General features: G+C 43.4%; 1 protein-coding gene across 1 annotated transcript in view; it reads right to left on the bottom strand.

The window, feature by feature from the left end:
- Window positions 1-4,828: 4,828 nt before the first annotated feature.
- Window positions 4,829-17,188, bottom strand: part of clns1a (chloride channel, nucleotide-sensitive, 1A) — a 37,435-nt gene continuing 25,075 nt past the window's right edge. The window contains 2 exon segments of the mRNA XM_048532711.2: window positions 4,829-5,404; window positions 14,994-15,060. Of these exon segments, the coding sequence (XP_048388668.2) occupies window position 5,404; window positions 14,994-15,060 (68 nt within the window). The 3' untranslated portion in view covers window positions 4,829-5,403.

The following is a 17,188-nucleotide window of genomic DNA, read 5'->3' as shown; positions in this document are numbered from 1 at the left end:
GTAGCAGGGAATAGTGTAACTCATCCGTCACACCCTGTCCCCGCAATAGCAACCGAAAGAGAATCCCCCTCATCCTCACCTACCACCCCACCAACTTCAAGATCCAACGCATCATCCTCTGACACTTCCGCCATCTACAACCCAACCCCACCACCAAAGACAATTTTCCATTCCCACCCTTGTCTGCTTTCTGGAGGGACCACTCTCTCTGTGACTGCCTTGTCCGCTCCACACTCCCCTCCAAACCCACCACATCCGGCTCTTTCCCCTGCAACCGCAGGAGGTGCTACACTTGCCCCCACACCTCCTCCCTTACCCTCATCCCAGGCCCCAAGAAGACTTTTCACAGCAAGCAGATGTTCACTTGCACATCTGCTAATGTGGTATATTGCATCTGCTGTTCTGGTTGTGGCCTCCTCTACATCGGGAAAACCAAGCGGAGGCTTGGGGACCGCTTTGCAGAACACCTCCGCTCGATTCGCAATAAACAGCTGCACCTCCCAGTCGCGAACTATTTCAACTCCCCCTCCCATTCCTTAGACGACCTGTCCATCCTGGGCCTCCTGCAGTGCCACAATGATGCCACCTGAAGGTTGCAGGAACAGCAATTCATATTCCGCTTGGGAACCCTGCAGCCCAATGGTATCAATGTGGATTTCACAAGCTTCAAAATCTCCCCTCCCCCTACCGTATTCCAAAACCAGCCCAGTTTGTCCCCGCCTCCCTAATATGTTCCTCCTCTCACCTATCCCCTCCTCCCACCTCAAGCTGCACCTCCATTTCCTACCTACTAACCTCATCCCACCCCCTTAACTTGTCCGTCCTCCCTGGACTGACCTATCTTCTCCCTACCTCCCCACCTATACTCACCTTTACTGGCTCCATCCCCTCCCCTTTAACTTGACTGTCTCCTCTCCACCTATCTTCTACTCTATCCATCTTCGATCTGCCTCCCCCTCTCTCCCTACTCATTTCAGAACCTTTTTCCCCTCCCCCATTTCTGAAGAAGGGTCTAGGCCCAAAACGTCAGCTTTCCTGTTCCTAGGATGATGCTTGGCCTGCTGTGTTCATCCAGCTCTACACCTTGTTATCTGTGTATAAAAATAGGCAGGTTTTACTAAAAAGAAAATGAGGCACCAGTTAGACCACAGCTGGAATATTGTGAACAGTTTTGGGCTCCTCATTTGGGGAAAGATACACTGGCATCGGAAGTAGTCCAGAGAAGGTCCACAAGGTTGATACCAGGTATGGAGGGACTGTCTTATGAGGTGAGGTTGAGTAGGTTGGGCCTGTATTCGGTAATTTGAAAAGTAAAATTCTTAGGGGACTTGACAGGCAATATACAGAAAGGTTCTTTTCCCTTGTGGGAGAGTCTAGGACCTCAGGGCTTCATTGCAGAATAAGGTGTTGCACATTTAAGACGTTGCACATTTAAGACAGAGATGAGGAAGAATTCCTTCTCTGTGATGGTAGTGAATCTGTGGAATTCTTTACACAGCTGGCTGTTGAGATGAGGCGTACCCAGGGGTGGTATCTGAGGCACTCAGGGGCTCTATCTGAAATGTATGATTATAAGACTGAGTGACTACACCATTTCAGAAGGCAGCTAAAAGTAAAAAAAAAGTGCTGTGGGTCAAGAATGACACAAGCCATATCAGGTGAAGACAAAAGAGTGGGCATCAGAGTGGCACACAAGCCCACGCCAACCCTACAACAATTGCTCACCCAAACAAGACCAATGTCATCTACAAGGTCCCCTGCAGAGACTTTGAGAAACACTACATCAGACACACAGGAAGGGTACATTAACACCAGCTGGCTACAAAAAGACACGATCAATCCTCACTCCTCTCAATCCACATGGACAAGGAGAACCACCAATTCAACTGGGAACAACACCAAAATCCTGGGACAAGCTAAGTAGAGACAGGCATGGGAATTCCTAGAAGGCTGGTACTCCACTAAGAAAGCCAGTACTCCAAGAAGAAAGCCATCAATAAACACATAGAACTCAACCCTATAAACAATCCACTACGAAGAAAAGCCAGAAGTGAGGCATCAGCTCAACAGACCCCAGAGTTTAAAAACCAGGTGGGAAAACACACCGACGCTTCATCGGAGGCTGTACTGAGGACATTACCCAGCATGGTTAATGAAACATCTGCGGAACAAGCAGCCAGCTTGGCCAGCCAATCAACCACAACAAAACATTTCCTTTCCTAAAGTAAACAAAATCATAGTAGGCAGCCAATCAGTCCATCATTAGTGTGCCAACTCTCCAAATGAACATCTCAAACAGAGCCATTCTATAGCCTTCTTCCAGTAACTGCATATTACTTTTCAAATAACTGTTATGATCCTTTTGAAAGCCCTAATTAAGCCTGCTTCCAGCACACCCTATCACATTCTGTCTGAAAACATTTCACATTGTATTATATTTTGCTTCCTATACTTTAAGTATGCAAATTGACAGTGAACCAGACACATTTTTACAATAATCAAATAGCTTTCACAGTCACCATTACAGAAAGGCTCTTTTCAAGTTTATTTTACTGCTCCCAAAGTTGGACTTAAACTCACATCATAACTCAGTGTAGGCAGTGCAGCTTTTAAAAAACTATTTCTGGGAAAATTATCCCATAAAATCCACACCACCACTAGCTCAGAAAAGATTAACAGTTGGTTTATCATACTAGCTGAACTTTACTTCAGTAATGCCTGTTTGAAGAAAGTAGTCAACAGTCTGAATAAATGACAGGCTCACTGCAGATCAGATGCAGACCAGCTTGAGACAGCTATCCAGACAGTAGCAGGGGAAGAGGTAACTTCTCCGTAGGTTAAAGGAGCCATTCCAGTGTAGAGACCTTGTGGAAGAATGTAACACCATTACCCATAGCCTGTTGAAGCTTTTGTCCTAAATTCTCGAACCTGGGGATTAAATGTTCAAAAATTACGTCAGTCTTTCCATTCAGTAACAACAGGAGGTGATGGCCGAGTGGTATTATCGCTGGTCTGTTAATCCAGAGACCCAGATAACATTCTGGGGACCTGGATGTGAATCCCACCACCGCAGACAGTGGAATTTGAATCCATTGTAGATTATCAGATAAACTCATCTGGTTCACTAACATCCTTTAGGGAAGGAAACCGCTATCCTTACCTGGTCTGGCCTACATGTGACTCCAGACTCAGCAATGTGATTGACTCTTAACTGCACTCTGGACATTTAGGGGTGGATAATAAATGCTGGCTTAGCCAGTGACACCCTCATCCTATGAATGCGTAAAGAAACAGAACTCAACAGCTTGAGAAAGTCCAAGTTGTCAGATTCCACTCCTGGTCAGCTGTGATAATGAAGGGCTACACTCTAGACGATTGCACTGAGAAATCTGAGCTAATCATATCATCATGCTGCAAAACAAGAGAGGTAATTCAGCCCACCATAAATATACTGGCTCTGAAATTATAGCCATTCCCTGTCCCACTTGAAAGGCTCTTTAAAGAAATCCAGCATTTGGAGTAAGATTTTGGGGTTTCATTCTTGAGATACAAGGCATTAGTGCAGTTACAGCTCTGGACATTTTCCTCTTTCAGATGCCTATCTAATTCCCCATTGAAAGCTACTGTTGAACCTGGTTTCATATGAGCACATGAATTACAAACAAGCCATTTGGTCCCTCCAGCCTGCTCCACCATTCCACAAGACTTGTTCAAGGGCTCGGTACTTTCTGGCAGTGCATTTCATGTCAACACTTTGTGAAAGAGAACAAGTCCCTCACTTTCCTGACAGGGATGCTGGCTTCTTCAGGGACCACAACTGTGGGTTCTAAGCTTCCTTTCAACATTTTGTCCCAGTATCTTTCTCTGCGTAGTGTTACAATGGTATGCATCAGCCCATTCCAGGGCCAGAAGGGATGATTAGATGATTCAATTCTTTTATATTCACACATGGGATGCAGATGTTGCTGCATGGTTATCCTAATATGCATTTAGCATAATATTGACATTCAGCATTGCAAGAACAGGATTAAGGTTGCGGAAAAGAAAGGATTGTGCTAAGGAAACCAAAATGATCTTATTTTGGAAGTGAGATCTAATGTTTTGGTGCCAGTCTGTGCAATTAGCTGAGAAGAACAGGGTACATTTATATTTACCCTACCACATACAGAACTTTTCTTTTTGAACACCTGAATAGAGTCACAGGGCCCAGCAGGGGACGACTTGGTCCGCTGAATCTGTGCTGGCTCTTTGAAGGCTCTATGCAAGTAGTGTTCCTCTGCACAAACATCTCTTGGTTACCAGCTTGAAAACCAATTGATTCACCAAGACTGCTCAGAAGTTTGCATAGCTTTATGAGCTCCCTCTGTTCAATCTTCTTTGGGCCACAGGAGACGAAAAATCCCAACTTCTCTATGTCCTCTCCATATCTAAAGCCCCTCATCTCTGTTACTGTGCTGGCAAAACCCCTCTGCATCCTCTCCAATGCTGTGAAATGCACTGTGGTGCCCAGAATTAGAACAGGATATTTCAACCTAGATGTCTAGCCAGTAATTTATGAGTTCCTCTAGCTCCCTCACTTTTAGATGTTATGCATCTCTTCAGGAGGATTCTGTTGAACGTATATGAACAAGCAAGGAACTTCTCTATCTTTGTGTAGAATCACTTATAGCCAACTCAGTTCCTCCATTTAATTGCGCATTGGGTCTGGGAATGCAAATGGCATGAATGCTAATGCTACATCGGTGTTCAGAAGCCTATAGTGAGTGAAAATAGCCAGAAATGGACTGTAATAATGAAGAATTTTTTCCTTTTGATTCACCTTCAGCTGTGGAGGTACAAATTTAACATTTTATTTATTCCCTAAAAAAAGTCTGTAGTTTTGTTCCAAGTACAATTATTGCCCAGCTATTACAACTATCAGGGTTAACATTTTAGTTTAAAAACATTTTTGAACTATATTATTGTGCCTTGTTAAATGGCAAAAAAAATACAATCAGAAAATATGCCTGAAACTTACTGGGTCGCCCTCCAATTCTCACAATCAGCCCCTCGTCAGGTCGCCCAAATCAGTTATCCACTTAGTACAAAAGAGGTTTTACTTAACATCGTAATCTTGTTACATTCATTGACAAACATGACATACACAATATGGGAACAGCACTACACAAAGTATCGCATCCCAACTTATATTGAGCAATTTAAGTGATAATTGTCAATACAGGACACGTTTTACCCCCTCCCCCTAAGAACTGTTTAGTTACATATAAACCAGGTTAGGCAGCTGTCCTTTTTGTCTTCTTCCAAATGTTAATTATGAAGCTTCCGTTATTCAGGTTGACCCACTGTTGCGTCACAATGGGATGTAGAGTTCACAAGTTAGATACTCCTTTCGTTTGAAGCTCTTCTACAACATAAACAGAAGTGCTGGTTAAAATGGTTAGACATTTAAATAGAGGCTTATGTTTTTGAGAACAGGTTTTCTTTCTATCAACTTCCTCTCCAGGTGTGGTTGAAGTGTGCTCCATTTGTTGGAAACTGGCATCAATACAGGGGAAAGTACAATTAGGGTGGCCTACACCTAAAGTGTACTGGGGTTGGTGTTCTCGTAAACCACATAACTAGGGATGTAGTGACGCTTTTAAACTAAATAGTGGGGGCAAAGAATCAAATTTGGGAAAATATGGTGAATTAAAAAAAATACAGACAAGAGGGAAATGTATTAACATGGAAAATGATCGACTGAGGGGCACAAATCAGGAGTGTGATGGAATACTCCTCACTTGCCTGGATGAGTGCAGCTCCATCAACACTCAAGAAGCTTGACAACAGAGGTTAAAACAGCCCGCTTTGTCACCACATGCAAAATCATCCACTCCCTCCATCACAAAGCGCAGTAAGCAGCAGTGTGTCATCTACAAGTTGCACTGCAAAAATTAACTAAGGCTCCTTAAGTAGCATCTTCCAAACCCATGACCACTTCCAACTAGAAGGATAAGGGAAGCAGATAAATGGGAACACCCATCATCTGCCAGCTCCATTCCAAGCTACTTGGCATCCTGACTTGGAAATAAATTGCCATTCCTTCAGTGTTGCTAGGCTAAAATCCTGGAATATATCTGTAATCCACACAGATCAAAACCGGAAATGGCACTTACTCCTCAATGGACCAGACAGTATAAATTCCAAGCACAGCAGAATAATATCGCTTCGTTGGAAACTCCACTGATGATATCACCTAGCATGGTGATGAAATGTTTGAACTACAACCAGCCAGCTTGGCGAGCAAGTCAACAACCTACACCCACAATCCGAGCTACAGCGCTTTGCCAAAACTTCATTCATGTGAGACAGACTGGAAAGTGAGGGCACACGCGTGCGTGCATGAATCAATTAAAACCTTCTAACTGATTAAAGATTTAACAGCATCCTATGTTCATGTAACACATCCTCATCAGTTGTGTGGCCCTTTGATATTTTACTTGTAAATTCTTTGTTCTGTATGCTCCTTTCTCAATTTACCTGACGAAGCGGCTACAATACAAAGCTTGTATTTTCAAATAAACCTATTGGACTATAATCTGGGTGTTGTGTGTTTTCTGACCATATGAAATAAGCACAATATGATAGCCATTACAAACACATATCTCCATACTGACATGGATTGAGACCTGAATTATGAGGACTATTTGAAAATTAGGAAGGATACGAAACTGAAGAAAGCTGACTGTTAATTAATGATGGGATTGGCATAATTGGGAAGGAATACCCAAAGTCAGGAAAACAGGATGTTGAAGTAGTTTGGGAAAATTATAAGAAAGTACAAAGGTAAGAAGGTAAGAGTGGGGTACAGGGTCCCCCCCAAAAGTAACCACATGGTGAGATAGAGCAGAAGGGAAGAAACAATCGTAAGCGTAATAGGTTTTAACCTACATAAAGATTGGAAAAATTAGATAGGCAAAGACAACCTGGATAAGGAATTCATGGAATGCTTTAGGGAGTTTTAGAGCATTACATTCTTGATTCAACCAGAGAGTAGGCAAAACAAGACCTAGCATTATCCAATGAGATAGATTAATGAATAACCACATGACAAAGACATCCAGAGGTAACAGCAATCATAAATTGATGTAAGTTTACATTCAATTTGAGGGAGAGAAGAGTGGGTCCAAGACTAGTATCTTAAACTTCAATAAAGGCAAGTATGAGGGCATGAAAACTGGGTGAGCAAAAGCTAACTGATAAATTCACAATGTGAACTATATTAGATAAAAGATTAGAAAGATTTCATTACAAGCACAAGAAAAGGATTCACCCCATCACTATATTTTTATTCTGAGAATTATTCTTATAAACACCAGCACCCCACTAAGGGTTTACTGCTATGTTCACAACTAAGCTTCTTATTCAGGCTGGCACAGCTGCACAGTTTATTTCCAGCCAACTGCTATGCATTCATTACAGTTTTTATTTTAGCTGGTTATCTTTCTCTAAGCACCTAAAACAAACTATAAACTAATTAACTTCAGAGCAAACAATTCCCCAAACTCAACTTGCAGCGTCTTGCAGGCATATTTCTTCGGCTCATAGCTATAGGAATAGGACATTCAGCCCCCATGAGACTGTTCCACCATTCAAGAATTGCTAATGTTGTCCCCTTGTTTAAGAAGGGATAATCCAGGTAATTATCAACTGGTGAGCCTGATGTCAGTGGTAGGGAAGCTGCTGGAGAAGATACTGAGGGATAGGATCTATTCACATGTGGAAGAAAAAGGGCTTATCAGTGATAGACGACATGGTTTTGTGCAGGGAAGGTCATGTCTTACCAACTTAATAGAATTCTTTGAGGATGTGACAAAGGTAATCGATGAGGGAAAGGCTGTAGGTGTCATATACGTGGACTTCAGTAAGGCGTTTGATAAGGTTCCCCATGGCAGGCTGATGGAGAAAGTGAAGTCGCATGGTGTCCAGGGTGTTCTAGCTAGATGGATAAAAAACTGGCTGGGCAACAGGAGACAGAGAGTAGTTGTGGAAGGGGGTTTCTCAAATTGGACACCTGTGACCAGTGGTGTTCCACAGGGATCTGTGCTGGGACCACTGTTGTTTGTGACATACATAAATGATTTGGAGGAAGGTATAGATGGTCTGATCAGCAAGTTTGCAGATGACACGAAGATTGGTGGAATAGCAGATAGTGAAGGGGACTGTCAGAGATTACTGCAGAATATAGATAGATTGGAGAGTTGGGTAGATAAATGGCAGATGGAGTTCAATCCGGGCAAATGCGAGGTGATGCATTTTGGAAGATCTAGTTCAAGAGCAAACTATACAGTAAATGGAAAGTCCTGGGGAAAATTGATGTACAGAGAGATCTGGGTGTTCAGGTTCATTGTTCCCTGAAGCTGGCAACGCAAATCAATAGAAGGCATACGGCATGCTTTCCTTCATCAGACAGAGTATTGAGTACAAGAGTTGGCAGGTCATGTTACAGTTGTATAAGACTTTGGTTCGGCCACATTTAGAGTAGAGTACTGTGTACAGTTCTGGTCGCTACATTACCAAAAGAATATGGATGCTTTGGAGAGGATGCAGAGGAGATTCATCAGGATGTTGCCTGGTATGGAAGGCGCTAGCTATGAAGAAAGGTTGAGTAGGCGAGGATTATTTTCATTAGAAAGATGGAAATTGAGGGGGGAACCTAATTGAGGTCTACAAAATCATGAGGGACAAGGTGGATAGCAAGAAGTTTTTCCCCCCCCCCCAGAGTGGGGGACTCAATTACTAGGGGTCATGAGTTCAAAGTGAGAGGAGGAAAGTTGAGAGAAGATATGCGTGGGAAGTTCTTTACCGAGAAGGTAGTGGGTGCCTGGAACGCATTGCCAGCAGAGGTGGTAGACGCAGACACGGTAGTGTCTTTTAAGATGTATCTGGACAGGTACGTGGATGGGCAGGGAGCAAAGGGATACAGACCCTTAGAAATCAGATGACAGGTTTAGACAGAGGATCTTGATCAGCGCAGGCTTCGAGGGCCGAAGGGCCTGTTCCTGTGCTGTAATTTTCTTTGTTCTTTGTTCAATGAGATCATGGTTGATCTCTGGTGTAACTCTAGATATCTATCTTTAGCCCACATCCCTTATTACCTTTGCTTAACAAACATTTATCTATCACAGATTTTAAAAATTAACAACCTATCCTGCGTCCACTGCTGGTTGTGGAAGAGAGTTCCAAACATCTACCACCCTTGGGGGGTCGAGATGCTTCCTAACACCGCTCCTGAATGGTCTGGCCTGAATTCTCAGCCTATGCCCCTAGTTTCAGAATCCAGTGGAAACAGCTCATTTTGGACTCCTGTAGCTAGGCAACACCAGTTTTCTTTTCCCTACCATTCCCTACCTCTTCACTTGAAATGTTGCAAAACCCTACTTATAAATGCATGTATTCAAAGATGCCTCATGGTCTATCGGTGGTAAATTCAAAAGTACTTTATGCATGAAATCAGAACCTTGTCTCCCCCTTAAAGGATACAAAATTTTTTTTGTACCTGATTTTTTGTTCCTAACAACATATATTCCAAAAGAAAGCCTCAATGGATTAACCTATAGAATGCTTCCTATTTCAAAGAATCTCTGTCCCAGATTAACTTTTGTTTGCTTTCAGTTCAAACAGACTTTAAAATAGATACTAACCTTACAGCAATAAAACTACACAATCTGGAATAGACTAATAAAGTACAAAAACAACTGAACAAGCACAACATTTCTGTATCAGAGTTCATGAAATTCAGAGTTCATCAGTGATCACCCCATGACTCACTTACCTTCTCTAGTGGATTTTTAAACATTTGTATTTAATTATTGACAGAGGTCAAGAATGTTTAATAGGAAAAATGATTGCATTCCTACTCCTGTGAACCATATTCTTGTTCTTTTAAACTTTTACCTGGGGACAAAGCACATTTAGTTGATAAGTATCTGATTTGTAAAGGCCAGAAGGTCCCAAAGTTCAGATTTTAGTGTTAGCAGTATGACTATCAATGGAGCACTGAATGGGACTGCAACAACACTCAGTAAATCAGCCTGTTAGAGGTCTGTGAATAATGCCGACACTGGTGAGAGAGCAACTGGCACACGTGGTACTGTACCACATCTGAGGATCAGCAACCTCTCAGGGAAGTTACTGAGTGAACTAGTCGTTCGACTTTGTTTTGTATTTGTTTGCCTTCCAATCCCTGCAGGCAATCAGGACAAGCGCCTGCATTTCTGTAGTGCCTTTAATGTGGTCTAACGTCCCAAAAGTGCCTCACAGGAATCAAATCAGGCAGAACTGGATACTAAGCCAAAAAAAGGCATTTGGGACTGGTGAGAGGTGGTGAATTGGGAGGTTTAGTGAAGGAATTCTGGAACTTGAGACCCAAGTAACTGAAGGCACAACTTCAGATGGGAGAAGTAATGAAAATAATCCAGAACTGAAGGAATGCAGAGATTGCAGAAGGTGGAGTCAGGGTCAAGGTCCTGCAGGAATTTGATTGCAAGATAGGAATCCTTCAAATCAGCATCCAGCAGGAACTGTGTATTTCCTCACAGAACTGAAGTCCTTCGGTTGGCCGGCTGTTAAGGGTGTCAACTGTGATTCAGTTTTAACACTGCTCCTGAGTCACAGGATACTTGTTCAAGTCCCAATCCAGAACTTGGTTCCTGAAATCAAGGCTGACAATGAAGTGCAAGTGACTACCTAGAGGGAGTACTGCACCTTTGGAGGTGGCAACTTTTGAGTGAGCAAGTATCAAACTACCTGCTCAGGGGGTATTAAAAAATTCCACGGCAGTTTCTAGAAAATAAGCTGGTGTCCTGCCTTACATGTTCCCCATAATATCACAAAGGCAGCTTATCTGGATCTAATCACATCTCTGTTGGCATCAGTTTGTATTAAGCTACTGACTTTCCTACATCACAACAGCAGCTACATGAGGTATAAATTGCTGAGGCATTCAGTGCTCATGAAGAGGAGCCACATGAATGCAGTTCTCTCTCTTTGGTTAACATTGTGTTTTTTTTTCAAATGTCTGATTTCCCTTCTATCATGTTTGTAGTAGATTTATCAATCACATATTTACTGCAATATTACCTGCCCCCAACTGCCCTTGCAAAAGTGGGGGTGAGCTGCCTTCTTGAACCGCTGCAGTCCATATGCTGCAGGCATATCCAGAACACTGCTAGGGAAGTGATTTCAGGATTTTGACCCTGTAACAGCAAAAGGAGCAGCTGTATACTTCCCAAGTCAAGGTAGAGAGTGGGTTCAGAAGAAACTTGTAGGTGGTGCTGCTGCCATATATCTGCTGTCCTCGTCCTTTTAGAGATCGTGGATTTGTAAGTTACTGTCAAAGAATTTCTGGTGAATTTCTGTTGTAGATAGCATACACTGCTATTACTGATCATCAGTGGTAGAGGGAATGGATAATTCTGGACATGGTGCCAATCAAGTGGGCTGCCTTGTCCTGGATTATGTCAAGCTTCTTCAATTTGTTGGAGCTGCACTCATCCAGGTTAAGCCTGCCTTGGTGCTTTCAGAAATAGGAAAAAGGCAACATGAAAATGAAGTAGGAGAGACTTTGCCTGTGAGGTGGTGGCTGAGTTGAGTTTGGCATGACGCAAGTGCTATTCGGCTGACTTGCAGCTTCTATCTAAAGAGAGACCTTTAGTTAGAGAGAAAGTTGTACAGTACAGGAGACCAAGCAGCATCAGAGGAGCAGGAAAGCTGACGTTTCGGGTCTAAAGAGGAGTCTGGACCCAAAACGTCAGCTTTCTTGCTCCTCTGATGGTGCTTGGCCTGCTGTGTTCATCCAGCTCTACGCCTTGCTATCTCAGATTCTCCAGCATCTGCAGTTCCTACTATGACTGTACTGTACAGGAAATTCTTTTGTGGCTTGGTCACATGGAGATAATGCAAGTTACAAAGTTGCAATGTGATTTGAGATAAATAACACATAGCAAATTTTTAAGAAAAATAACAAGTGTTTACTGGGTTACCAGAGTGACTTAGTAGAAGAGACCAGCAAGAATTAGCATCCACCCTTGTTTACACAGAGCTAGCTGTTGCAAGCAAAGGGGCAGTACAATTGGGTCTGGCACCCAGGGTAGAAGTGGTGCCACTGATCGTGTGTGTACAGACTGACCTCTTAAAGTGCATGAGTGCAGAATAGGTGAGAGAATTGACTGGCCTTGGCCTTGAGGAACATCACCAGATCACCCCACCCCATGACACAACCGTGATATTTGAGTGAGATACTGGACGGAGTGGGGCCCCATGAAGTAATCAAATCCTCCACTGTTGGAGGAAATAACTGGTCTAGCCATATAAATATTGCTGCTACAAGAGCAAGTCAGATGCTGGGAATACTGCAGTGACTGACTCGCCTCCTAATGCCCGAAAGCCTGTCCAAAGCGCAAGTCAGGAGTATGATGGAATAATCCCCAATTGCCCAGATGGGTGCAACTCCAATACACAAGACATAATCCAGGACAAAGGTGCCTACTCAAATGGCACCACATCCACTCCCTACACCACCAATGCTCAGTCACAGTAGCATATAAGGTAAAAGCAAAGTCACTACAGCCTTACCAGACTGTGGCGCTGCTCTCTGACGAGGGAATGACGACTGGTGGTGGTTTAACCCGAGGGGCACCATCATTCAGGCAAGGGGAAAGACAGAGTCCTTTACGGAAATCTTAGCCAGGACAGGATTCCAGCCTCTGGTAACTGTGTGAGGAGTTTACTCTTCTCCCTCTGTCTGTGTGGGTTTCCTCCCACAGTCCAAAGACGTGCAGGTTAGGTGAGCTGGCCATGCTAAACTGGCCCATTGTGTCCAAGGATGTGCAGACTATGTAGATTAGCCATGGGGAATACAGGATTACATAGAAAGAGTAGTGGGGGGGGAGGGGTGTAATGGGAGTCAGTGTGGACTTGATGGGCTGAATGGCTTGCTTCTACACTGTAGGGGTTCTACGAACTCACACATTTGGCATCATTCTGCATTGCAAACAAGCTGTCCAGCCAAATAAACTGACCCGAGTGTGTACTATCAAGTTGACACAGGGCAGAAAGTCACCAAGACTCCTTTTGGCAGAGACTTTCAGACCTGAGAGCCCTCAGAAGGACAAGAGCAGCAGATACACAACACCACATTATGCAATTTTGCCCCAGCAACATACCAGCCTTACTTGGAACTATACCATCATTCCTTCATTGTTATCAAGTCAGAAACCTGGAACTCCTCTCCCTGCCAGTCCTGTGGCTTTTCTTATACCCAAAGACTGAAGCAGTGTGTGGTGCTGGCCCACAGGAATTAGGGATAGAGATCCAAACATCAATAATATTCAGGAGGTTACTTGGAATGAGTTGGATGTGATCACTGCCCACAAAATTACGTTAGCGTTTTTTCCATACCGCACATATTTCCTTCACGTTTATTCAAGTTTGGGATTGTTTTCAACACTATCCATTTCTGTCAATGATACTATCATTGAGATGATTTAACATTAAGTAGATGACCTGCAGCATCATCATTGCAACTAATCAAAGCAGTATGTTCTTCAACTGTCAACTTGAAAAGGTGTTACGTATAATACAAGAGAGCACAGAAACTTAGAAATAAGAACAGGAATCCGCTACTGGGCCCATCAAATGACCTTGCCATTCAACATGATCATGATTGATCCTCTAAATCATTCTCCACTCTCCTCCATACCCATCAACCCCTTTAGCTTTGTGGTATCTGGCTATTTCTTTCTTAAAATATATTTAGTCACCACTGACTTGTGTGGTGGGAAATCCCACAGGTTCACTATACTCACTTTTTCCTCATCTTAATCTCAGGCTCCTGGCTCCAATAGTCTTTCCATGAAGACCAACATACAATATGCCCTCTCTTGCTTTCTGCACTTGCACGCTTGCTTTTAACATAGTGTATACAAAGACAACAGGTCCCTTTGTATATCAATATTTCCCAATCCATCATTTAAAAAATACTCTGCCACTGACGCCTTCATATTTGCCCACTGACTCGACTTGTGTAAATCACTTTGAAGCCTCTTTATATTTTGTATCATCAGCAAACTAGGGAACGTGACAACTAAAAAATTTAGATTTAATTTTTGATCAGCTGGGGCCGAAGCACTGACCTCAGACCCCTACTGGTGCCTCTCAGCCTTCCACTCCTAAGAGACCATTTATTTGTACTTTGTTTCTGCCTGCTAACCAAATCTCAATCCATATCAGTGTATTACCACCAACCCTGTATGCTTTGGACTTTGCAGATTAATTTCATTTGGGATTTTATCAAAAACTTTCTGAAGCTCCAAAAACACATCCTCTGGCTCTCCATTTATTTCTACTACTTAGATCTTCAAAAAAAACTTGAGTAGATTTGTCAATCACATCGCTTAATAAACCTACGCTGACTTTCTGTAACACTGCAGTTCTTTTATTAAATGCCCTGTTATTACATCATTTATAACAGACACCATCATTTCTCCCACCCTGAAGCTATGCTGATCAGTCTATAATTCCCAATTTTCTCTCTACCCTCTTTTCTAAACATTTGCCACTCTTCAATCTGCCAGGAAGTTGAAAGGAAGTATTCTTACAGAGAACATTAAGTGGGTATGATTTTTGGAATTGGTTTTGCTTATTTGAGGGAGGCAGACAAGAGATTTTCAAACTCTTTCTCCTTTATTGGTCTCTTCCTGGAGATTATGTGGTTGCAAGGGAAGGAAGTAGAAAGCACTCAGTCACCATGCTCCCATTGTGTGAGCACAGAGTGAGGTCCAAACTTGTTGGACTAGCTGCTTATATTTTTTAAAAAAGATGTTCTGACTGACCACCAACAAATTCCAATTAATGAAAGAAAAGAATATTCCTGTTCAAGAGCCTTTCCTTAAATTCCCACTACGTTTTATCATACAACACATGCTTGATGAGACTCTTCAATCAGTATTTACCAGTGATCAACATCAGCATCGTCAAACTGCCCGGCTTCCACTGGAGCAACATCCACCTCCATCCCATCTGCAAAGAGAACTTACAATTAGACGCAAAATATTACAGGTCTGCACAAATTTCACCTCAGCTATAGTAGCAATCTAGCACTGCTAGAGGCACCGTGTTTGCACATTAGAACAAGGCCATGTTTGTCTACTGAGATTTGATTCCTGTTTATTAGCCTGTACTTATCCTTCAAACAACACCTAAAAAGCAGATGAACTGGTATGTTATCTCAGTGCTGTTTGCACAATCATATATTGGTTGCCATGACGTTCCAGAGCGTGGGGCCCAATCAACTGAAAGCATGGTACAGCAATAAAAATTGGAGAGGTCAGCAGTCCAGAATTAAAGAAACACAAGTATCCCAGAGAGTTAATGGGAACTGCAGATGCTGGAGAATCCAAGATAATAAAATGTGAGGCTGGATGAACACAGCAGGCCAAGCAGCATCTCAGGAGGACAAGAGCTGTCGTTTCGGGCCTAGACCCTTCATCAGAGAGGGGGATGGGGTGAGGGTTCTGGAATAAATAGGGAGAGAGGGGGAGGCGGACCGAAGATGGAGAGAAAAGAAGATAGGTGGAGAGAGTATAGGTGGGGAGGTAGGGAGGGGATAGGTCAGTCCAGGGAAGACGGACAGGTCAAGGAGGTGGGATGAGGTTAGTAGGTAGATGGGGGTGCGGCTTGGGGTGGGAGGAAGGGATGGGTGAGAGGAAGAACAGGTTAGGGAGGCAGAGACAGGTTGGACTGGTTTTGGGATGCAGCGGGTGGAGGGGAACAGCTGGGCTGGTTGTGAACCAACCCAGTTCGTCCCCTCCCCCCACTGCACCACACAACCAGCCCAGCTCTTCCCCTCCACCCACTGCATCCCAAAACCAGTCCAAGCTGTCTCTGCCTCCCTAACCTGTTCTTCCTCTCACCCATCCCTTCCTCCCACCCCAAGCCGCACCCCCATCTACCTACTAACCTCTTCCCACCTCCTTGACCTGTCCGTCTTCCCTGGACTGACCTATCCCCTCCCTACCTCCCCACCTATACTCTCTCCACCTATCTTCTTTTCTCTCCATCTTCGGTCCGCCTCCCCCTCTCTCCCTATTTATTCCAGAACCCTCACCCCATCCCCCTCTCTGATGAAGGGTCTAGGCCCAAAACGTCAGCTTTTGTGCTCCTGAGATGCTGCTTGGCCTGCTGTGTTCATCCAGCCTCACATTTTATTATCCCAGAGAGTTGTTGGGCTGGAGGAATTACAAATAGAAGCCATGGAAAGATCTGAAAATAAGGATGATAAATTATCAGTATGTCTTGTTATAGACAAAGACCGCAGTGGTGCAAGGAAGTAGTTCATTACCCTCCTCTCAGGGGAAATTAAGGACATTAATATATACTGGGAGATAGTAAGAATTGCAGATGCTGGAGAAACACAGCAGGCCAGGCAGCATCAGATCAGCAGGAATGCTGAAGTTTCATGTTGGGACCCGAGAAGGGTCCTGACCCGAAATGTCAACTTTCCTATTCCTCTGATGCTACCTGGCGTGCTGTGTTTCTCCAGCTCCACAGTTATCTCAATATATACTGGCCTAGCCAGAGACATCCACAAGACAGATTAAATCATTCAAAACAAATGCCACTGGAACAGAATCAATACTAGTCCGCCAGCTTGGGGTTACATGGGAACTTTGAGAGAGTTAAGCAGAGTTTTATATCACCTCAAATTCATCTAGATGAATTGTGGGAAACTTAACAGTAAAATTGAACAGTCAAGCGAACAGGTTAACACAGGAACGAGAGAGAAGTTGAATGATAACAGTGAAGCAAATAGAATCCTGTCATTTATTGCAAAATGATTGGATAATAAAAGGAAAGCAGCATTGTTACAGTTATACAAAGTGTTGGTGTGGTCATACCTTAAGTACTGTCCAGTTTTGGTCTCCTTACTTGAGAAAGGATGTGGAGCTGCTGGAGCCATTTCTTAGGAGGTTCACCACATTGAATCCAGGGAATGAAGGGGCTGTCATATGTGGAGCAGTTGAATAGTTTGGGCTTATACATACTGGAGGTCAGAAGAATGACGGGGTATCTGATTGAGGTACATAAAATGCTAAAGGGATTGATAAGGCGGACGTTGGACAGATGCTCCCCACAGAGAGACAGTCTT

Source organism: Stegostoma tigrinum, chromosome 6 (genome assembly GCF_030684315.1).
Source record: "Stegostoma tigrinum isolate sSteTig4 chromosome 6, sSteTig4.hap1, whole genome shotgun sequence".
Lineage (NCBI taxonomy): Eukaryota > Metazoa > Chordata > Chondrichthyes > Orectolobiformes > Stegostomatidae > Stegostoma > Stegostoma tigrinum.
The sequence above is the reverse complement of the archived record's forward strand: the minus strand, read 5'-3'. Positions and strand labels throughout refer to the sequence as shown.